Here is a 25,014-nt window from a genome sequence, read left to right on the forward strand (position 1 = left end):
CACTGTAGTCGTTCATTTTCTTTCTCTTCTGTCAGAGCGCGCCTGTGAAGTTATTTCAAACGCTCAGCCAATGAAATCCGCGCACGCTCTGTCTATTTACTAAAATCCTGTACTCTAAGCCAATCAGATGAGAGTGGGCGTGTCTGGGCGAGTAGCGCCGGGGTAGAAACAGAGCTGAGCAGCAGCGGGGCTGTTTACTTGAGAATGGCTGCTGCTGCGTGCAGTACGCAGAGCACTCTGAACCCGTGCACTGGCAAACTGCACAGAGAGCATCTGCGGAAAAGTATAGATTCGCGGAGGAGACAAGCTGCGCTTTTCTTTCTCACTAATATATCTTTGGACGGACGTCCTGTGCGGAACAATGTGAGCGCAGCGGGTCCAAGTGATGCCGAGTTTCAGTGCTCTGACATCGGCGCGACTGTGAGCGGACTGTCCGCTGGGGCGAGTAGCTATGGGACCTTCCCCAGCCTCTCTGTCCCCAGACTCGGACTGCTCAACGTCCCGCCCATCCTGGTTCTGCCGTCGGATTCTAGGTTCAGTGACGCCGGGAGTACCGAGATGTTCCTGGAGAGGGAGAGGGGCTTGTTCTCCTCGCAGAGCAATCTCCTGTCCCCGTGCAGTCTGCAGCCCACTCCGCTCGGAGCGCGGAAGTCTCCGACCCTGCTGTCAGTGCAGAGCTGCGGCTCTTCGCTGGAGTCTCGACCGCGGTGGGTTCTGCACAGGTTTCTAAAGGGGGGTCACTTTAGAGGCAGTGCGCTCAAGATAGGACTGGTAATGTATTCTGATAGTTTACACGAACTTCTGTGAAAGACAGTCTATTTGGCCGTGTGTCAAAATGTAGTAGTGAGCTGCCTGGAGCACCTTGACTATTTGGGCGTCATGATTGCAAGGTTCTGAGGTGATCATCACACTTTACATTAGTATTATTTTACTTATTATGTAAATACTGAGTAATTTTGGTGAACAATTTGGAATTAACGTGTGTATATATATTTTTCTGGAGCTTAATATAATTCCACATTTTATTTATTTATTTTATTTTTGTAGTTAAATATTACAGTATTAACATGGACACGAAATGTAAAGTGTTAGTCATTACTCTAACAAGTCTGAATGAGCATGTTTTGTAACTGATTTGACCCAACCTGCGTATTTAGTGGGAGAGGCACCAAAGAGTCATTCAGACTAATGATACGAGTGGTCGGGAATATGTATTTAAAATGTGACGTAATGTTGCCAACTGCAACACTCACTCCATTATTTTATTATAGAAATTTAAAACAACTGATCACAGAGGACAATGTACATTATACACTAAACGCAATGTGTATGCATCTGTTTCTTCATGTGATTTTGAGTCATTTGACACAGCAGATTTTGTTTCATATAAATATACACCACTATTTACAGTGGATGAACCATCTGGGGTTACGGGATTTCTAGTTAACTGGTTTGAAACACACCTTTTTCTGGCTTGCTTCCAAAATCCTTTCCAAATGTCACTTTATTACCATTATATTTAAAGTTTAAATATATATATATATATATATATATATATATATATATATATATATATATATATATATATATAGTATTTTTTTCATGAATATTTAAGTTTCACTGCTCTACTGATAGAAAAAGAAGATGAAATGACAAGCCACCACCACAGATTTTATCTGCTTGACTTTTAAATGTTGTACCAGAGATGCAAAATATGTGAAAAAGACTTGTTTTCATTCTTGCTACTTCTCTCATTGACCACGGACTGTGAAAACCCCTTTCTGAAATCCAGATTACTTCACAGCCAAATAAATGTTGCCTAAAAATGGCCATTTGTGCAAGAAGTTTTCAGCTTTGGTTGGTTTATCTCTTCACATGAGGAAGTGAAAAGGCTCGTCAACACACATTGAGAGAATGGCATTTATGTTTCACTTCTTAATCTCGACAGACCCTATTTATTCTTTTGACCGCACCTCCCCCCAAGCCCTCTTCGCCCTTACTTTAAAAAGGGTGTGGTTTAGAGTGTGACATGTAGATTCAAACCAGACTGACAGTCGTAGCAGACATTGCTTTTCTTCATGGGTTGGCTCTGTGAGGTCAGTCTGTGCTGTATATATGGCCGGTGGTGCTCTTTCAGAGCTGCATGCTGCTTTGTGCACACAGTACCTGCAGAGATTAAAGCTTAAGACATTCTGTCATATTGTCAGCCCTTCAAAGGGTCTCTGCAGGCCTGAGGGAATGAACCGTCTCTGCATTAGAGAATAAATCAGGGCTACATGAACTTGCTTAATTCAGATGATACATCCTTTTTAAAATAGATCCAGTAAATGCATCCAACATGCATTTAAATTGACCTTTCTTTGCTTTAAAACAACATCTCAGAGTTAGTTGTCTTTGTGAAGTGTAGAGAACTTACTGATCTTATCATTATCACTGAGAGATGTGGCAATTAAAATAAAGACATAAAAGTAGTTTGAATAGTCCAACAAGTAGGAGCTTGACCACGCTTGCCAAATTCTCGGTCTCATGCATTGTCTGAATGCTTTGAGGCTTTAAACTGTTGCTCAAAACAGAGCTGGCTTGTAATCAGTAGTTGAAAGAATTTTGCATGAGGGATGTTTTCATTTTTGGTGTTTTTTTGTTGTTGTTGTTATTGTTGTTTTTTTGTCTTTGAATCGTTGGAACATGACTCCCTGTGGTAACTTTAGAAATGGGGAATCTTCATTTAAAATGTTCTCACATCAAGCTCCACTAGACATGCTTTTCCTAATGAAGAAATCATGTTTGAAAAAGGTTAGTTCACCCAAATATTTTTATTCTGCTATCATTCACTCATTCTACTCATTCTCAAAAGAAAAAGTATATTTAAGGAAAATAAAAAGGAAAGAAAATGAATGAAATTTGGATCAACATGAGAGTGAACAAGTGATGACAGAATTTTCATCTTTGGGTGAACAATTACTTACTGCTTACTTAGACAAGGGCTGAAAGCTAATTTAGATGAATTGACCATTTGCACAGAGCTTTCTTTAGAACTTCCACATAAAGATAAGCCAGCTTGTAAACTTCCAGTCAAGAGTCATTTGATGTTGTGGTAGAGACTCTTGAGACTCTCCCTCTCCTGTCTCGTTCTTGTCAGAAACTGAGAAACTAAATAATTACAAATCTGTAAAGAATGATAGCGGCATTAACATACAGTTTCATGTTATTTAACAATATTTGACACTATCGTAACTTTAGGCTATCTTGAGATGCTCTCGTAAACAACTCAATAATCGTTTTCTTTTTTTTCAAGTCTTGCTTTTAAATTTATTATGACAAATTTTATGACTTTTACTGTACTGAAGTGTAAAGTATAGCAAGTGCGGGAAGTCACAGAGTCTCATGTCATTAAGCCCAGACACCAACAGCTAGAAGGGAAATTATTTAAATACTTAACTAGTTAACTACAAATTGAATATTTTATTTAAAAGTTAATTATTAATGGTGTAACAATTAAATAATAATGCATTTAATATTTTGACCAGAAATGACAGAGACTTTATCTAAAACCAGAGGGTAACCGTGCATATAGTCAATTGTTATTGATGACAACTTGCTTCACATTAAGAGTGTCACCGTCAGTTAGTTCTGCACATGGTAAGAGTAGGATGAAAAGCTGTGTCTCTGATTTGGCCACACACTAGTGGCGAGATCTGCTGACAGTGTAAGATTTTATACAGAAACCATCTCTCATGTCAACAGGAAAGCACACCTGACACTCTCCTTGCTGCTGAAAACAAATGTTATTCTCTATATGAAGGAGGGTGAATGATATACCGTTGTGTTATTTGTGATTATTTTTAAAGATAATAGTTCACAAAACTGTCCTTTTAACAAAGACAAATAAAAAAATAATTACACTACTGTTCAAAAGTTTGGGGTTAGTAGAATGTTTAAGGTTTTAGCTGGAATATGTCAGATCTCATGGAAAACAACTATTTAAGGGATAGTTCACCCAAAAATGAGAATTTGACTAACCCTCAAGCCATCCAAGATGTAGGTCACTTTTCTTTTAGCTGAAACTTTGGTCCTTGATGATTCATGAACCGCAAGTCAGTGTCTGCCTGTATTTGAGAATAAAAAAAGCATATCTAGGTACGCAAAATGAATACCCGTGGCTCCTGACATCGTATTGAGGTCTCATAAAGCAAAACGATCGGTGCGCAAGAAACCAAACGTTATTACCTGTAAAAATGTCACCTACAAATTGGATGGCCTAAGGGTGAATAAATGAAGTGAAGTGAAGAGGACAACATGAATCCCATCCGATCATTCATTATGTTGAGCATACTGTGCCAAAAAACTCTTCTAAAGATTTTTGTCTTATGTAATCTTAGTCAGATAACTGACCTTCACATTTTGTAAATAAAGGATTCATATCATATTTAGGGGTTCTTTAGTACAATATGTACTCAAAACTTTTGACTGGAAAGTATACATTGATGTAATATATTGGTATTTTAGATAATGCTACCAAACACCATAGACTGCATGGGTTGTAACCCATGTAGCACCCCCAGCACACCAGCCCACAGACTGAGGGCTGACATTTCACCCACTCAGTTCTGAGGCACTTCCTCTTGAGCCTGCGCCTTGGCACTTTTTGCACCAGCGCTGGTATTCTAGCCTTTAGCCTTTCATCCCTGTGTGCTATTGGAACATTGGAAGCATGGAATAAGACCATATGTTCTCTCAGCACTTTAATTCTTTGCATGTCCAGTCCAGGCAGGATTACGCCAGGGTATTTATTCAAAGCTTTGTGACGTGACTGTGGCCTGACTGCATGCAGTTGTCCAGGAACAGCTATTGATCCCCTGGAATGAGGGGCAGGGATCTGCTGGACATAAAATTTTGCCATTGAAGTGGTTTATTAATTATTTCACAAAATTACGTGATAGCAGAATGAAATATTTGGCTGAACACACACACACACACACACACAAAAAAAAAAAAAAAAATCTTCAGATTTTGAAGAATTAGTTTTGGGGTGGGTGCTTGGCGGGAAATCACTTTACAAATATTTGAATTAAATGACCTGCCTTTTTAAAAATCGCTTGTAAAAAGTTCCAAGTCTTGGATTCAATCTTTTTATCAGCTTGTTTTCTTTCCATTGGCACAGGTTTTGAATTTCCTTTTGGAACTGATTGCTCATATGCCTCACTGATCTGAGCTAAATTCTTTGAGTGCAAAATAAAAAGCATTATTTGTTTATAATTATGGCAGTGTTCATATCCATAAGCTCAGATAAATTAAGCTTACAATGAATCGGTACCAAAAACGGTAGTACATTAGTCTCACTATTAACAAGTTACTTATTAGCATGCATATTACTGCCCATATCGACTGTTCATTATTACTCATAAAGCGCATAAATGCCATATTCTACATCCCTTATGTGTATGCCATACCTTTAATAACAAATAGCAAATTAGGAGTTTATTGAAGCAAAATTTTTAGTTAATAGTTAGTTAATAGTGAGTAACCTTACAAATTGGAGATTCATAGTGACTTAATAGAATATATGTAGGGATGTAAGATATATTGGTGCTATAACATGAAAATAATTGTCTGCTTATTGCTATTGGCCAGACTTTTAATACCAATGCATCTCTAAAGATGTATTGTAATTGTAATGTAAATGTAAAAACATATATTTTAATGAGTCATCACTGATACACATTGTGATTCAAATAGAGACCCGACTAATCGCTAATAAAATGAGTTGATTCCATGAATACTCTAATGGATGATCCATCTTTCTCTGGGCAGTCTGCCCACTCTGACTGTGTCTGTGATTTGGTATGACCTCCAGTGTCCCGCCTCGACAAGCTCATGTCTTAGTTTGCTCTCCATCCCATTTTCTGCATTTGAGTTGGATACAAATGGATTAGAGAATTACTAGGAAATAGAGAGAGAGAGAGAAAGAGAGAGAGAGAGATCAGAAAAGACATAATAAATGAAATGCCAGGATCAAGTGAGTGACAGATGGGTCAAGAGAGAATGAGGTTTACGCAAAGCTGGCAGCTGCTTCAGAATTCAACACGTTTTTATTTCTGGAGATAAAGAAAGGGGTTTTAAGTCTTTTGTTTTCTGTCACAGTCTTCAGCTTGTCTTTGCTCTCTTCTCACTCGCCTGTACACAGGTGTGGGTTATGATAACAGTACTTCAAATTTGGAGGGAGGGTGTATCACCACGCAAATGGCGGAGCAGATGGAGGGTGTGAATAGGGGGAGCTGTTTGTGTTTGTTTGGCACGCTAGGGTTGTGTAATAGTTTTCAAATCAAACAGAAGGTAAACGTGGCCTGGTTTTGTGCCCAAAGCATGTGGCAGAAATCTGTGGTGCTCATGTAGGGATAGAGCAGTTAAGAACACATGCAGATGAGACATTGACTGAAAATTATGTAACTGTATCTATGGTAAGATGTGTAACCCAACAGACTGACTTTTCTGCAGTGTCTGAGCCACGACATCATGTTTGGGCTTCCTTAAGACCGACTAGCTGGTCTGGTGTCTACTATTCAATTCTAAACTGCTGGTTTGCACATTATTAACCGGGACAAGATGAAATGCAGCAGAAATCAAGTGAGATTTGACCGGCAGTCTGCTCAGGCCCTTGGTGTTTGGTATTTAAAACTTGATCTTGTAGATAAATGCTCCATAATCCAGATTTTCTGAAGAATTGGAGAGCTCTTGCCACTTTTGTTCATGCCTATGTGATTCAATTGAGTTGTTTTTTAAATAAAATATGTAATGACTATTTAAAAAAGAAAAAAATAACATAGCAGTTTGTACACCATGCTCCTAACAGTTTGCACTTATACTGTCTGTGCTTAATGAATGGTATGGTGTGGTATGGTACTTTTTAATCCAAAAATAAATTTGATATAGTTTTGAAGTCTATATGAAATTAATATTGATCATATTGTTAGAGGCGTTCGCCTCGGCATGGTACTTTCTGATCACATCATCTTTTTTACTTTTTTTTCCCACAGTGAATGATTCAACAATGTTTTATTGTGAATGATTCATCAATGCAGATTGTTCCACAGGAAACTGTCTGTCTTTTATCAAAATGTAATAACTTGTTCTGTCTCCTGTTAGCAAAATGTGAAAATAGTGAGCAATGAGGCGTAATGAAGGTGCCATGCGGAGCAGGTCATGGCCAGTTTCATCAGCCATAATGAGACATTCCCTTGAGGAAGAGAAACAGCCGGTCAATTACATCACACACTTCAGCCACATTTAAACAGCATTTAAATTCTGGAGCAGTGCTTGGCTGAATGAGAACAAACGAGTATAATAACAGATGACTTTATATAGAACAGTTTCAAGCCACATAAAGCCTGTGTGTGCTGAGTTTTGTGTTTTGTTTTGGTTCTTTCCATTAAAGTCTTTGAGTTTGGGTTAAAGGCTTGCATAGTTCTGATGAGGGGAAACCAAATATGATTTTCTGAAACATGTTCAAATGTATTTCATGTTTTACCCACGTTCTGTCCATCTGTTTCTGTCCTCAGGAGTCGGAACCCATCTGGCTCTCCTCGTCCACGCTCTGTGAAGAAAGTCCACTTTATTAAGAACATGAGGCAGTACGACACCAGGAGCAGCAGGTGTGTTTATTCACTTCTCTGTGTGGGTTTTGGGGTTCTTAATACCAGTGATAACAGCCCTGTGTGTGTGTGTGTGTGTGTGTGTGTGTGTGTGTGTGTGTGTGTGTGTGTGTGTGTGTGTGTGTGTGTGTGTGTGTGTGTGTGTGTGTGTGTGTGTGTGTGTGTGTGTTTACATGTGTTTGTGTCTTTCGGTCTGTTTTTTTTTTCACATGCTAGTCATGTTTTCCTTTCTCTGTGCTTCAAAACAAGCAATCTGACTCTAGTAATCACTCTCTTCTCAGTTTGGCACTGATGCATTACAATCACTTTATGCAGTGCTTTTGTATGATTCATGTGAGGATATTATATCTCTGACGGTTTGTACACAAAATACTGTACTGAAGAGACATTTCCTATTATCAAACTAGTTTGTTAAAGGGGCCCTATCTTTGAAATTGTATGTATTTATTTGTTTATTTCATGCAGTAAAAGAGTTATGATGTACTGTCATATTTCACAGTATTACTGTTTTTCTGCACTCTTAATGGATTTCCATCTGATCTTAACTGTTTTAGTAACATATTTTGATGCCAATTGTTTTATAAACTTTGCACAAGTGTTACTGAAGAATGCCAACTACAAAAGAACTCCAAATTAGTATATGAATCCTTAAGTTACAAAATATGAATTGGTTGTTCTCCGTGAGATCTGGCCTCATTCCATCTGAGGAACGACGACTATGTTTACTAAAGTTCCCTTATAAACTGCCCCAAATAGACAGCAGTCCATATTTTCTGCTTGTGTGTTTTCACACACACATACACACATACCTACTCACATTCACAGGGTCACAGACAGGATTGTGGGTGGGACAATAAAACCAATAAGCCTGATGTTCAGCTCAGGCTGTACACTATTTCCCCATAGTAAAACAAAGGGCCACTGTTGCAGAATTCACCATAATATCCAGTTTATAATGTTATTTTGTAGTCCGATAACTGGGTCTAAACAGACCCATATCCTATTTTTGGGTTCAATAAAGCATTATTCAATAAAAGTTTATTAAAATGTAATAATCTGAAAAGCTGAATCCACTGTTTGCTTGTATTTTGGTTTTCTTAATGGAGACATTTCATTTGTGAATTTAAAATGACACTTGTTGGAATCTGTTAATTCCAATATTGATTACCTGAGATATGAATGGAAATCCATCCCTGAAATCTCTAGAAAATGATTCCATTAATTGCCCTCAATCATACTTACTAATTTCTCCTCTGTCATGTGACCTTTGATGAAAAAGAGCGTCAGAAAAATCCTCTAGGCTGCTGCGGCAGACCTTCAGTTTCATGTTAACTGCCATTTTACCAGCCTTTCACATTTCTATGGTTAAAATGCAGTCACACGACCATAGCCGACACAGACACCACCCCACTTCCTGTGTGTTTGTGTGAAGACATGAGAGAGAAGTGTACACTGAGGCTGTTTTAGCTCTGTGTGTGTGCTGATGAGGCAGGAGTGTATTTTGAAGCCTGCTCTATTTGGTCCCTCTGGTGTCACAGGTGTTGTGTTTGTTCTCTGAATGTATTGAGAGATTAGTGTGTCATTTAGGTTATGAAGTGTTGAGCGTGTGTGTGGGTGTGTGTGTAATGTTAACTAGTTTGTGTTCACCACTGCAGGATCGTGCTTATCTGCGCCAAAAGGTCTTTGTGTGCCGCCTTCTCTGTGCTGCCGTATGGAGAGAGCTTTCACATCAGGTACTGCTGAAACAAACACGATAATCTGCTTATTTAAATCAAAGGTCAGATTTGGTGATACAGTATAGTTTGATGCTCAGTTGAGTGTGACATTTAAGGCATCTCACAAATTAGCTGTCTTAAATCAGCCAGAAAGACTCTAATAAGTGTTCAATCTGGCTAATCAGGGCTAATCTAATGTTGTAACAGTTCTTGACTAACTCAAAATTAATCAAGAACTGTTTGTGTTATGGTACAGTAATGGCAATGACTTGAAGTCTAATAAATAATGAATATAACATTGTATAGTTAAAGCTGCGGTAGGTAACTTTTGATGCTCTAGCGGTTAATAAACAGAACTGCTTGCGACTTGCGGAAGAGCATCGTAGCCGGAACTACTTCTCTCTGTTTATGTCTATGAAGAATCACAAAGGCACTGGGTTACTCCGCCGCGGTACCTCCGAAGCAATCTAAAATACTCCGAATATAAACACTTATTATAGGTGCACCCTAGTGATTCAGGACAAGCCAAAAACACGGTTTGGAAAATGGATTCATGGTGTACTCGCTTATTATATACATTTTTCTACATTTTGAACACAAACAAAGTTACGGACTGCAGCTCTGATTGGTTATTTTTTACCGGGAGCGATGGAGTTTCTGTAAATGGCAATAGGACCACTGGGAGGAACCAGAGGAGCTTGATTTTTTTCACAAATTATCTGTCTCATATTCTACTGTCAGGACATAATGACAGGTTTAATAAATATGTAAAAAAAAAAAATTTTTTTTTTTTTTTTACAAAAGTTCCCTACAGCAACTTTAAAGTTGGTGTGAAATTAAGGTTTACTGTTTTTCAAATACAGATTTACCCAGATTCATTTGTGCCTGTTTGATATACTTTATATACGTATGTGTGTGTGTGTATGTGTGTGTGTGTGTGCTCTTGTTTTTGTGACATAACAGGACACAACTCTGTAAAATGACATGGGTATGACACAGGTATTACAAGGAGAGGGTGACTTATGAGGACATAACCCATGCCCCCATTTTTCAAAACGCTTATAAATCATACAGAATGAGTTTTTTTGAGAAAGTAAAAATGCACAAAGTTTCCTGTGAGGTTTAGCTTTAGAGTTTGTGTAGGGCCATAGAATATAATTTTTTTTACAGTATAAAAACCATTACGCCTATGGGATGTCCCCACTTTTCACAAAAACAAACGTGTGTGTGTGTGTGTGTGTTAGAGCTGTCAAATTGAATTGCAAAGTAAAAGTTTGTTTACATAGTTAATGTGTGTACTTTATAAATACACACATACATACTGTATATTTAGGAAATTTTATTTTGGATGCAATATATAGCATTAATCACATCCAAAATAAAAGTTTTTTAAATATACATATATATTTATTTATTTATTACATTTCTTTTTTGTTTATATAATCCATTTTACTCAGATGTATATCACAATATGAATGAAAATATCTAATAGTAATTTTTTCACAATTTTAAACATTTACTTACAGTAACTTTAAGTTTTTCCTTATCATATTTGTATATTTCTTATATAGTTAGCAGCAGTTATACACCTAGGGGTAACTGGGTTAAAATAATACTAGACAAAAAGGTGGTATTAAGGGGAAATGCGTTCTATAGAAGGAAATTTTAAATTTACATATCAACTAAATAAATTATTTTAATAAATGATATCAAACACCTAAATGATCTCTGAGCTGTTAGACATTGTGCACTATTCCAAACCCATAAGACTTTGGTTAATCTTCGAAACTCAAATTAATCATTTGGATTAATTTGTATGACCTTTTTGGATCTTCTTAGTACCTGGTCTTTCAATAGAGGAACCGAAACCTCAGGTGTCTTTCAAAATATCTTGATTTATGTCTATTAACCAAAGTGTTATGGTTTTGGAACGCCATGAGTAAAATTCTGAGTCGATAATCCCTTTAAATTATTGATATATGAAGTTAAAATCTGTTACTGTTTTAGGTAGGGAATCGCCTGACAAATAAGTTTTAGCATCTTTGTTGTCAATTTTGTATTTAATATATGAAAACAAGCATCTGTGAATCTTTCTTTCTGTCAGTGATCCTGATCTGGATGCTCAGCGGCGGAGGCACTCATCTGGAGGAATATCCACCACCCTAGAGATGCTTCCCGGGCTGGAGGGAGTGGAGCTGGGCTTGTACGGCAGGGTAAGAGCTTGTCATTCTATCCCTGCACCTGTCAATCAGTCAGTCAGGGAATGTCACACGGTCACATTGTGCTCAGCATACCACTCAAACCTGCTCAGGAATGACCGCTTTATATCTCTTCATTTGATGCATCTAGAAGGTTAAAAGTGCTGTTACGATGTCTCAGGCTGACGGGGCGCATGTTTTGATCTTATTTGTTGTGCAGACGGTGTCGTACGCTCAGTTCCTGTACCCTACTAATGCTTTGGACTGCCAAAAGCCTGCAGTGGATCTCGCTCTACCCATGCCCTATTCCAGAAACAGCTTCCCTTGCAGTTATCCTCCCTCTCGCCTCAACAGCACTGTCGGCATGGACCTAGGTATTTCAAAAACACACACACACAAACTAGTACACTTAGACTTGTGAGGATATGCAAATCAGCATATTACAATGCTTTATGAAGAATCATGTGACACTGAAGACTAGAGTAATGATGCTGAAAATTCAGCTTTGCATCACAGGAAGAAATTGCATTTGAAAATATTCTTCAATAGGAAATAGTCATTTTAAATTGCAATAATAATTTGCAATAATGCTGTTTTTACTCTATTTCTGATCAAATAATTGCAGCCTTGGTGAGCAGAGAAGACTTCTTTGAAGAACTGAAAAAGTATTTTTGGGCCGAAATGCCAAAACCAATAAGTTTTCATTTAGTGAAAAATTAAGTTTTGGCAATTGAATTTAAATTTACATGTAGGTTTTAATTCAAAAGTAACAAAGTTTATTGTGATTATGGGATGGTATGTGCGCTATAATTAAGGTTTAGCCAAGTTTTGTTCACACATAAAAAAAAAAACTAAAAATATGTGTGTTTTATATATAAATATATAAATTGTGTATGTTTTATTTATATGTGCACACACATGCACGTAGCAAACCAGTGACACAAACACACTTTTCTGTAACTGACAACATCTGTAACTCTTCTATAACAGATTCCTTTTCTTGTGACCTTTTTTGACTTTGTTAAACTTTAGAAGTGTATGTGTGTTGTAACGCCTAAAAGCATTTTAATGCTAATTCTGGACTGTGGACACGCTATAATTCTCTTTCATTCGTGTCTAAATGGTGAAATTAAATCACAGAAGCATGCAACACATACACATACACCCTCAGAAAACAAACACACACTCATACACAAAAGTGTGTAGTAACTGATGGGAGCTTAATAAAGGCTTTAATGCTGTATTATTCACAGAGTGGGTAGGGACAATTCAGTCAACTTGATTGGCACGGTTATTATCACAGTATTTCAGGCACAGATGTGTGTGTGTCATAATTACTAATGCTATTCCTGTAGTCTAATACTTGAGTGTGTGTGTGAGTCATCATCTCAGCTCTCTCTATTCTTGTAGCTTATTTAGTAAGCCTACATTAGCAACACTTGTGTCAATTGAGTGTAGCACTGGTTGTACATAATGAGTACTAATTGCTGTTTTTTCATGTCATCTTAAAGGAACCGTTAAGCCAAAAATAAAAATTCATCATCATTTACTCACCCTAGCAGGTGACAGACATCTATTTTTAGGTGAACTACCCCTATGCCTAGTTAATACAGCTATGCCTAGTCAGTGCAGAAAGATGCTTTCACCATCATCTCAAAAACATGCTTTTACATGCTACATTCAGTTGTGTTATCTGTAGTTTGATTGGCTCCTTTGACAGCTGTGTCCTTTTTTGTTTGTTTTTCAGACCTTGAAGACCCTGACTATGACCCTAATGTGCTCAGTGACCCACGGTGGCCATGTGGAAAACACAAAAGAGTGCTTATCTTTGCCTCATACATGGTGAGACATGCATTGCATATGTATAGGATACTGTGCAATATTACACTTATACCATGGTCATTTGTCAGCACTGACAAGTTAAAGCTGTTAATGATGTTTGCAAAGCAATATTGTTATTTTTGTCAGTTATGGCATGTTAGAGCTAGCATTCTGCCTGTTCAAATCAAACACAGAGATAAAGTAGTGCAGTAAGATCACATTTTTTTGATTGAATTTTGGAGGGGGGGTAAAAGTTGCATGTGTGATTTGTGTCTGTGCTTCTCTCTTTACAAACAATGAGTTACTTTAAAAACTAAACTCTTCTTATCTCTGAGAAATATAAAGTAGCAACTTCATATAGAAGCTATTATATTTACAAAAGTTGCAGGGCGACTTCAGTCTATGTCTATGTGTGTCAGTGTGTGTGCTCTTGTTTTTGTGACATATCAGGACACAACTCTGTATAATGACATGGGTATGACACAGGTATTACAAGAAGAGGGTGAATTATGAGGACATAACCCATATCTCAATTTTTCAAAACGCTTATAAATCATACAGAACGAGTTTTTTTTGAGAAAGTAAAAATGCACAAAGTTTCCTGTGAGGGTTAGGGTTAGGTGTAGGGTTGGTGTAGGGCCATAGAATATAGTTTGTACAGTATAAAAACCATTACGCCTATGTGATGTCCCCACTTTTCACAAAAACAAACGTGTGTGTGTGTTTGTGTGTGTGTTTTTGTGTGTCAATGAAAGCAGTGCATTTATATTGAATAGTGATTAAACTGACTTGGAACTACCTGTGCGTTAAACTGTTTTATTGCATGCCTTGGTTCCTCTGAAACCGCCCCACTGGGTCCCGGCACAGTTTCTCCAACCTGAGCGCTCGCCCCCCTTCCTGCCGCCTCTTTTCCTCAGAAGCATGTTGTTAAACATCCCAATAACTGCTCAAAAGCTGGCCAATTGGTCCCCAAGATTAGTGGATGCTGAAGACACGGACTAACGACCACTACCACACAATGATTTTGACCCCTAAATTTAATGGTTATGGCATTTACGGGGTATTCCACTTAATCCCCGTGCACACACCTCACCTTAACCATGCGGTCCATATCCAATGCCCCAGATTGTATCAGGCTTTGATGGTTACAACCTGAATCCACCCAAGCCTGATAGGTACCCCCCTTAATACTCACAGGTATTTGGATTAACCCGGCTTGAGAGATAGAGAGAGAGAGAGAGAGAGAGAGAGAGAGAGAGAGAGAGAGAGAGAGAGAGATGGATGGAAGGGGTTCGCCAACCCCGGAGCATGCCACCACCTGGTCTTCTGCCAGTTGGATGGCCAGATCCAGCGATGCCGGCCGGTGGCACTGGACCCACTGGGTGGTTCTTTCCGGCAGTCGGGAGACGAACTGCTCCAGTACCACCTTGTTGATGATGGTCTCAGCGTCAAGTCCCAGAGCTGCTGCACCAAGACAAAGGGTCGGTCAGTTTCCGCCAATTCTAATGACTGGAAGCATTGACGATGTTGCTCGGGACTGAGGCCAACCCTTTGGAGAATTGCTTGTTTTAAGTCTGCGTATACCAGGAGGTTCAGGACGGGCAGTTGTTGGGCAGCCTTCTGGGCTTCCCCCGACAGCAGCTGAATCAACTGCAACGGCCAGCTAGTTAATGGTCACTCACATGCCTGGGCCATCCTCTCGAACAAGTCCAAGAATGCCTCCGGAACATCTGACAGCCCCATCTTATTAAGAGACATGTGAGCAACAGGGATGGGACTGGGGGAAGCCGTCCTCGTCCGAACCTCCTGCTCCAGGAAGCTCTGGAACAGCTCGCGGTCCTCCTGCTGGGCTTGCATCATAACTTGGAACCGATGTTCCTGGTCCGCCCGCAAGTCCAGCAGGACTTGATGGTTCACTTGGTGTAGACCTCCGAGCAATGTAATGATCTCCGCAGATGGAGAACCTGATGGTCCTGATGGAGTTTGCATGGCAGTGCCACACGAGCACACACTTCCAATTATTTCACTATTTGTACAAAACTTTTCAGCTGATGTCGTTACTGACACTGGATTATACTGCTTATACACATGTGTTGGACTGTAATAAAAAAGAAAAACTGATTATCTTACTAATGTAAATTCTGTGTTTGTACGGTCACTCTCTTTCTCTCGCTGTGGTTCTCTTACAGACAACGGTAATAGAGTACGTCAAACCGTCAGATCTGAAGAAGGACATGAATGAAACCTTTAAAGAAAAATTCCCCCATATCAAACTCACACTGAGCAAAATCAGAAGGTACACTTATATTTTAAATGTTTTTTTTTTTTGTTTTTTTTTCTATAACTGTTTGCATGCAAATGAATATTCCTATGTTAATAAGAATATGGTCATATTGTTATAATGTATGCAATAACTAGATGAAACCAAACTTTTTTCTACTTTTTTTTTTTTGAAAACTCACTGAAAAAATGCAAATAACTGAATGAATACATTTGAAAGTACTTAAGTTACATTTGTGCATGAATATGATTGTTCGTTTGTCGTCGTTGTCATATGATCTCTTTATGTCTCCCGACATCTCTGTTTTTCCGTCTTTTCATCAGTTTGAAGAGAGAAATCCGTTCAGTGGGAGAGGAGTCTTCCCTGCAGCCGGTCACCATAGCCATGGCATTTGTGTACTTTGAGAAGCTGGTCCTACAGGGGCGTCTCAACAAGCAGAACAGGAAGCTAGTGGCGGCCGCATGCCTCCTACTCGCCGCCAAGATCAGCAGCGACCTGAAGAAACAAGAGGTCAAGCAACTGATTGATGTGAGTGATGCTCCGACACACACTTTCCAGACAACACACATACACGACAGTTCAAAAGTTTGGAGTCGGGAAGATTAGTCTCTTCTGCTCACCAAGGCTGAATTTATTTAATGAGTAAAAACATTAATATTGTGAATTATTTTTCCATTTTATCATAACTTTTGTATTTTATAAATCTATTTCAAAATGTAATTTATTCCTGTGATGCAAAGTTGATTTTCAGCATCGTTACTCCAGTCTTCAGTGTTACATGATCTTCAGAAATCATTCTGATATGCTGATTTGATGCTCAAGAAACCTTCTTATTATCATTGTTTAAAACTCTGGTGCTGCTTCATGTTTTTTCAGGCCAAAATGCACTCACCCTGTCAAAGTTGTCAGTGTTTGTATATCTTTTTATACCTAATGTATATCTATTTGTTTTTCTTTGTCTCCAGAAATTGGAGGAGAGTTTTCGTATTAGCCGTCGGGAGCTGATTGTTTTTGAGTTCACTATCTTGGTGGCTCTGGAAATGGCACTCTACCTTCCGGAGAGTAAAGTCATGCCCCACTACCGCAGGCTGGTGAAGCAGACCTGACGTGTGTAGAGCGGAGGCTCAGGGCCGACTCGAATATGCAGATGAGATGTGTAAAGCAGCCGATCATGTGGGACTCTGAGCTCCCTCCATTGCAGTTTGAGGTATCAGAGCGAATACACATCATCAGGAAGCTCTATGGAAGAACTGACGATCAAAATTATGCTTTTTATAGCAATCTGGCCAGCGGCAATTTCCGTTTTTGTGACCACCATGGAAATACTGCTGAGAAAAACAACACGGATCTTCTTTTATTGAAAACAGAAGGATTTAATGTACAAGTGTGCATGCATGTCTTTAACATTCCTTATCTATTTTCCAAAAATAACTTTTATTTAATTTAGACCTGTCCTTTTGTATAGAACAACCTACCATTCACTGTAACACTAAAGCACTTTAATATATATATATATATATATATATATATATATATATATATATACTTTTTACATGTTAACCTTATGCAATAATAATATAGCTATTAGTACAGAATACTTAATATACAGTATATGCACATACTTTAGTAGCATATGCAGAAAGTGTTATTGAGTGACTAAATCTACCTTAGTATTTAAACCTAGTATGTTCTTTGTCTTTGAGGCTTGATTTTACTGTGAAGAGAGCTCTATATTAGAGCTGATTTCAAGAAAAGCACATTTTCAGTGCTGCCTTGATGTTCTCACTTTTTATTTGACTTTTATAGATTTAAAAACATCATCCTTTTTTAATAATCTTTTTAAAAAGGTCACGATATAAATGAGTACAAGATGACAGATGTTTTTATTTTTAGGTGAATTATTATTTTTAAGAAGTCATCATGGTATTATGTAATCTATTTAAATGTTTTTTTTCCTTTTGAAAGAAATGTATACTTTTATTCAACAAGGTTGCATTAAATTGATCAAAAGTGATAAAGACAATTATAAACTTATAAAAGATTTCTATTTCCAACAAATCATGTATTTTTTATTTATTTATTTATTTATTACTTTCAGAATAGAATCCTGAGGAAAGGAAGAACACAAAATAACATTGATTCCATTTTAAAATATTTTATAATAGAAGAAACAAGTGAATAGAAAATTCTAAAAAATTATTCACAATATTACTGTTTTTGTTGTATATTTAATCAATTAAATACAGCCTTGGTGAGCACATATATATGCTAATTTCTCTGCTTATTCATTAATTGTAGACAAAAAGCATTTTGTTTAACCTCAGATTACCATGTGGCATACTGTATCATGATTTATCTGAAAAGTTTTCCAGAACCGACAGTCTATACAATATTTTAAATGCTTTTTTTTTCCCCATTTACTCACAGAACATCCCATTCCCAATTGAATTAATTTGTGTCTGCCTGATTTCTGTTAAAGCTGTGGCAGTTGCTTTGTCCTTTATAGACTGATGTTTTTTACATACTGTATTCTCAATCAATATATCCTTCTGTTTACTTACATGATGTACTGGTAATGTTGTCCACAGATATCTTTCTCATTCATCTATGATGGTATTAATGAAATAAGACATTATTTTCCAGTAATGTAGTGTGTTTAATCAAATATTGCGTTGAGTATGCTAGAGCTGCCCTCTCAAGGAAGCGGTTTGCAATCACAAGTCAACAGGAAAGCTGTCTGGAAGTGGATTTTGCTTCATTACAAGTATCCCACTCACGCACTGAGGAGATCTTTGTAAATCACACATATATTGGACATTTTCCCAAGCTTTTGTTTTATGTCTGTGTACTTTTTTGTGATCGAGAGCCAATGAAAGTACTGAAATAGCAGGTTTTAAAATCAATTTTACACACATTGAATTAAAGTGCCTAGATTTTTTATTTTATTTTTTGGTAATGAATAATTTGATGAAGAGAGAAAATGAAAGTAAAGCAGTTCTGTTTAGATAGTTTATTTACACTGGGATTTTTCTTTAGCCTCCGATACTGCACTCCAAAGGAAAAATGTATAAAAGTAAACTATTAATTTATGTAAGTTGTTAGTACTGAATAATCATCCTTATAACACAAGAACAACTACAAGTACTTTTATTTCCACATTTACAAATACAAAGGGTGTGGTTAAAAAAAAAGGCGGAGAGAGTGGTAACCTGAACAAATTCATAACTTATAATTATTTAAACATTTAAATGGATTTAAAGAGTCGACATTTCTGTTCTACTCCAGAATAGACTCTCAATCTGAAACAAGTTATATTAGAGTAATAGAGTACTATGAGTTTATGTAAGCATTTTAAGTTTGCATATGCAAAACAATAGGTACATCTAGTCTAGGTCAGATATTGGACCGCGATAGACATTATTCCTGGAAAAATTCATTGCATAATGGGGATTCCTTTTGTGTTGATATTGTTACCTCCTTTACTCTGGACACAAGGGAATACGAATGTCTGAACGGACAAATTAATATTAATATATAACCATAATGTGACACTGGGGTCATCTGAATGAGCTGCTACACAAACAAAACTGTACTGTTGTATTTATCATACACACACACATACACACAATCAGTTTGGTGTATTTGAACAAGCTTTATTCACTTCTATAGGAAGAAAAAAGAAATAATAATAATAGGTAATTTCACAGGTATGTATAACTGGAACAATATAAACTTCATAATCACATGGAAGAAGGAGGCGGGAACCGGCAGACATTCAAATAAAGACTTTAATTACAAAATAAACACAAAACAGCTCGACAGCCAGAGACTGTGATTTTAAGTGCTCAGGCACCTCTGTTTGAATAACATGTTGATATTTTGCAATATTGGCACTTCTATGAAAGACGTTGGGTCTATTATATATAATGGTCTTAAATCTATAATAAGGATGTTATTGATATTTTATTTGAAAGTGGATCACTGGCTGGATTTAGTGATGAAATTTCTGTTCTACTCTAGAATAAGCTGTATGTATCATAAAATTTTTTCAGAGCATCACTGTACTATGTTTTATTCAGTTTTTTTGTTCAGTCAGTATGTTTTTATTCATTTGTCTAAATAAACATTTTATGTTTGCATATGCAAAACAATAGACAATGTTTGTTGATACTGATACCATGACAGTTATTTCCTGTAAACAATAGTTCCATAGTGGGGATTCTTTTTATGTGGTTCATTGAATTTGGCACAGGTGCATCTCGTTTAGCTAATCATCCTTAATAGCACACAAGTATATATATATATATATATATATATATATATATATATATATATATATATATATATATATATATATATCCAGTCTTCCTACCTCCTGTCCCACGACAGTTTTTTCGGCATAGACCGTTTGTCGGCATTCGGTTCGCTCTGTCAGCATTCGGTTCGCTCTGTCCGTCATCTTACCACAGGCCCAATCTTCCTTCCGACTAAGATATCTATCCGCCGAACACCAACAAGCGTCGTCGCGTTAGCTGCTCTTCTCGCCATTATATATAGAATACCCTGCTAACAACATTACGTAACTGTTACGTAACTGCAACGTAATCTGGTGACCAAAGTTTCGTCGTGGCGACGTAACTACGTCGTGGCAACCGGAAAAGTGAAAGGTGCGTATACGTCGCCACAACGTAACTTTGTGACGTTGCCAGTAAGTAACTGCGACGTCGTGGCAACGTCGCGGATCGGTGGTCGTGTGCTGGTAATGAGTTGGTCATTTTTTTTATAATTATTCTATGGGCGGACATGGAGTACTTGAACCTAATTTATGTCCTCATATGCCCAAACTAATTTAAAGGCTGTTTCAGCAGCTGTGAATGATGAAAACATAATCGAAATGAATTCAGTTAATTTATTAACAAGCAAATATCAACATTAATACACCCAGATTATTAATAAAAACAGGATATACAGCGAAATATCAATGAAAGCATTCAGCCCATACAGAAGCACATAGATTGAGATATATTAATAATAAATACATTTCAATATATTTAAATATCTATACCCTTCTGTAAGCATGCAGGGTCAAAACATTATGCACAAACATGCAAGTCTTAGTAAGCACTCAGGACATTGCATTTAAATATTATCATTAACAATGCACACATTCATCAACTAATCACAAGCTCCCACAATAATACGTCAGCTAATCACACCCTTAACCAAACCACTACAAATAATTGAATATAATATGCAATGGCTTATGAACAGATGTATTATAGCAAATCAAGTTTAATGAATCTCACACCTATCATACAGCATTATGGCCAGTTCACACTGCCACAAAAATATATCTAAATATATATATATATATATATATATATATATATATATATATATATATATATATATATATATATATATATATATATATATATATATATATAAATATATGTTTAAGCAATTAACATTAAATTCTAAAATCTTAAGTAATTCTTACTATTCTTTCAATATTCAAGTTTTCGTGTCCCTGAGTAATATCTGCATCCCCCGAAGTCTGAAGAGAACACAATATGCTAGTAGACCGCAATCCTCGTGAGAGAGAGGTCTGGTGTGGAGGTGGATCTGGAACTGACTTCTCTTGATTATCTGTCTTCACAAACTGCCCTGAAATACAATTCAAACATTAACAATGATTGTTATAAATGTAATGTAAGGCTCTTACATTCATAATGCTCATTTTGGAAATATAGTTAATATCAGTAATATGCAGCAGTGGTCAGTAACTACACTTTGAGGTATGACATCTATATCAGTAAGGCTACATTTAAGAAAAAAACAAAATGAATAAATTCAGTTGTGTTATGCATTCAAATAGTTAGAAATGCTAAAATACAGAATTTGTTAACAATAATAATAAAAAATAATATGCTGGGGAAAAAATTAAACATTTCATAGGGCCCTAAACATGTTTTTTTTTAATTACTTTTAATAAATTGATGTGAAAATGTATGTACTACGAAAAAGGAGTAGAGAAAAATGAAATATTTATTTTATCATTGAGGATTTCTTTAAAAAAAACAAAAATCTCGTCTCGCTCTCATGAACCCAGTCTCGCGTCTCGTCTCATCTTGTGGGATAAGTGTCTCGTCACAACCCTAGTAGCCAGAGCAAGAGATACATTAGATTTCTTTAGCATGTCTGACAGTCTAACATTAAGCTGAAGTATTTCGAATGAGTTAAACCTGTATCCTGTTTTCTGGGTAACATTGAGAATATCACTATAAATTGTTGCAACACCTCTGCCACGACCAGTCTGACGAGGCTCATGCTTATAACGGTAGTTTGGTGGAGTTTAGACTAATGCTGAATCAAAAATACCTGTCAAAATTAACACTGGAACAAACACAATCTTTATTGATTGGACAGCACAAGTACTTCTATTTCAGCGTTAATGCGATTATGAAGACGCCAAAATTTGTCAAACGACGTTATGACTTAACTCTGTCCGATGACGATGCCACTTTTTAATCACGAAGCAAAGGCTTTTTCCAGAGTTGTCATCCACACCGAAATGTCTAAAGACATTACATTTTCTTTAATGTGCATATTTAAACCTCACTGAGATGATACACACATAAGTTTAATGCAATTATTCCGGTAGGATCAATTATTTAGGGACATATTTCACCATTTACTGGCATGATAATTCAGAATTTTTCACACAAAAAAAAAATAAAATGCTACATCGTTTCAAAGCCTCTATTTCCACAGTCCATACTACAACAGGAAAACAGCATCCCGAGTTAATCTGCTCTGGAGGCTGTTTAAAAAGGGCCTGAAGGCCAAAACGAGAGGAAAATATGTTTTTCCAACAGGATTGTATTAATTCAGACAAGGTTTGAGCAATTGTCAAATCAGCCAACAACTACAGCAGCCTAAGCAAGCATGAAGCTACTTTTACTTGCAACACGGGCCTGCACATCCCAGTATTTCCATCCTGTTACTTCTGCTAGCAGTGCAGGCTACACAGGTTCTTCAAGACATCACACACCCCAGCCCTTTCCCACCACCCACAGCTACAGCAGCTGAAGCAAACTTGAGGCCGCCTCCATTCGTTAACGCGCCCTCAACTCTTCCGCTCCCTCATGCTACAAACCATTTTTCTATTCAGTGGCCTCCAGCTCCAGATTTGCCAGAAGGCAGAGGGTACCAAGACCTATTAGTGGTCAGACCGATTATTTATTTATTTATTTATTTATTTATATATCTCGAACCCTCTAACGCCAGCCCATCCCCTTTCACTAAAACTCCTTATCTACCATAGCTAACCGTCCTAACATGCCCTATCTATCTGTAACGGTCAATCCTCACTTCAGCCATCCTTCCGCAGGAGCTTTCTCTGTATCTCCTCACTGCCGCAGCAGTTTCCGCTCCCGCAGGAGCCTCTACCTATATTTCACCACTGCCGCAGCAGCGTCTGCTCCCGCAAGAGCCTCTACCTATATTTCAACACTGCCGCAGCAGCGTCTGCTCCCGCAGGAGCCTCTACCTATATTTCACCACTGCCGCAGCAGTTTCTGCTCCCGCAGGAGCCTCTACCTATATTTCACCACTGCCGCAGCAGCGTCTGCTCCCGCAGGAGCCTCTACCTATATTTCACCACTGCCGCCGCAGTTTCTGCTCCCGCAGGAGCCTCTACCTATATTTCACCACTGCCGCAGCAGCGTCTGCTCCCGCAGGAGCCTCTACCTATATTTCACCACTGCCGCCGCAGTTTCTGCTCCCGCAGGAGCCTCTACCTATATTTCACCACTGCCGCAGCAGCGTCTGCTCCCGCAGGAGCCTCTACCTATATTTCACCACTGCCGCCGCAGTTTCTGCTCCCGCAGGAGCCTCTACCTATATTTCACCACTGCCGCAGCAGTTTCTGCTCCCGCAGGAGCCTCTACCTATATTTCACCACTGCCATAGCTGCGTCTGCTCCCGCAGGAGCCTCTACCTATATTTCACCACTGCCGCCGCAGTTTCTGCTCCCGCAGGAGCCCTTTCCATCCTTCCCAACTGCCGCAGTTCTCTCTCCCGCAGAAGCCTCAAAAAAACAAAAAAAAATAAATAAATCTTATGTCGATTTCTCCAATTCAACCTCATCAGGCTCGCTTTTATGTCCAACTCCGGAACGCTCAATCTAAATTCGCGCTGAACCCTCCCTTCATCAACGACTCTGGTTTAAAAAATATTAGTAATCGAGTATTCTTAAAAAAAAAAAAAAAAAAAAATCCATCGAGTAATAAGATAAAATGTGTTTTTGCTTAATTATACTGATGTGCGCATGCACAGTAAATCTGATGGGTAGGATAAAATGTCAGGACACCAGACTTTTATTTCGATGGGTTGACGTACCTTTTCAGTTCTGTGTATGTGATGTGACGCTAGTTTTACTTAAATCAAATGGTCAAATGCTCATGAACTGACTGTCAGAGCAGTTCTGGAGATGTTGTTCTTTTAATTCTAAATTCACCTTGAAACAGACAAATGTACCCTTGTACTACACAGTCCATCCTAATTTTATCTCCCTCTAGATATAACCACTTGAGAAATGTAGGAACATGCACCCAATTTTCCCCATTTCATTATTTTTCCTCTTATAGTGTTTTGTTTATGTATTGATAAAAACTATTTTAAATTAACATTTTAAAAAATTTGAATTGCATACTGTTGTTAACCGAGGTCACAGGTATGCCATGTTTCGTATCTTTCGGCTGCATTTTTAATGGTCTAAAGGTTTGTTTATATTATATGTTGATACCTATGGAAGGTATTAGTGTTAAAAGAATCTTTAATAGTTTCTTCATCAACATCCAATCAAAGACCAACAGGCAAGACATATTTGTGTGTGTGTGTGTGTGTGTGTGTGTGTGTGTGTGTGTGTGTGTGCGTGCGTGTGTGTGTGGTAGACTAGTTTAAGTGTTTATGTAGTTAATAAAGTCTTACTTGTATCACACTTGAGGTTGTTCATTGTTTGTTGAGTCCCTAATTGTGCAGATTGTTGCTACATGTTATGATACAGTTGATTGATTATTCATATTTTCCCTTTGAGCTGATTCACTACCCATACTTAAATACACTTTTAAAAGTGCACTCTGTAATAATTTCCAGTTAATACCATTTGAAATAATTGATTTATTAATCTTTTGTTGTGCTAAGTAGACTTATTTTGATGTGTTATTTGATGTTTTATTTAAAGTCAATATATTTGAAATGTACTCAATTTCAGCTTCACCATTACAAATGTGTAATTACAAATCCATTAAAATACATGGGATACAAGTTTCAGCAGAAAATAAAGT

At 37.6% G+C, this 25,014-nt stretch overlaps 1 protein-coding gene across 1 annotated transcript; it reads left to right on the top strand.

Moving 5' to 3' along the window:
- The first annotated feature begins 167 nt into the window (after positions 1 to 167).
- On the top strand, positions 168 to 16,934 carry LOC113073330 (CDK5 and ABL1 enzyme substrate 2-like). Its single transcript, XM_026246240.1, has 9 exons — positions 168 to 707; positions 7,557 to 7,649; positions 9,305 to 9,382; positions 11,469 to 11,577; positions 11,783 to 11,936; positions 13,310 to 13,404; positions 15,573 to 15,679; positions 15,988 to 16,192; positions 16,630 to 16,934. The coding sequence occupies exons 1-9, from the start codon at positions 205 to 207 to the stop codon at positions 16,768 to 16,770; spliced, it is 1,485 nt and encodes a 494-aa protein (XP_026102025.1). The 5' UTR covers positions 168 to 204; the 3' UTR covers positions 16,771 to 16,934.
- Positions 16,935 to 25,014: the final 8,080 nt, after the last annotated feature.

The sequence above is a fragment of the Carassius auratus genome, unplaced genomic scaffold, assembly GCF_003368295.1.
Source record: "Carassius auratus strain Wakin unplaced genomic scaffold, ASM336829v1 scaf_tig00011994, whole genome shotgun sequence".
Classification (NCBI taxonomy): Eukaryota; Metazoa; Chordata; class Actinopteri; order Cypriniformes; family Cyprinidae; genus Carassius; species Carassius auratus.

Excerpts from the sequence above, each read along its gene's own strand:
- LOC113073330 (XM_026246240.1), top strand. The coding sequence starts at position 205 with ATGGCTGCTGCTGCGTGCAGTACGCAGAGCACTCTGAACCCGTGCACT. Across the intron at positions 7,650-9,304 it reads TACGACACCAGGAGCAGCAG|GATCGTGCTTATCTGCGCCA; the intron begins GTGTGTTTATTC and ends TCACCACTGCAG. Across the intron at positions 16,193-16,629 it reads AGGTCAAGCAACTGATTGAT|AAATTGGAGGAGAGTTTTCG; the intron begins GTGAGTGATGCT and ends CTTTGTCTCCAG.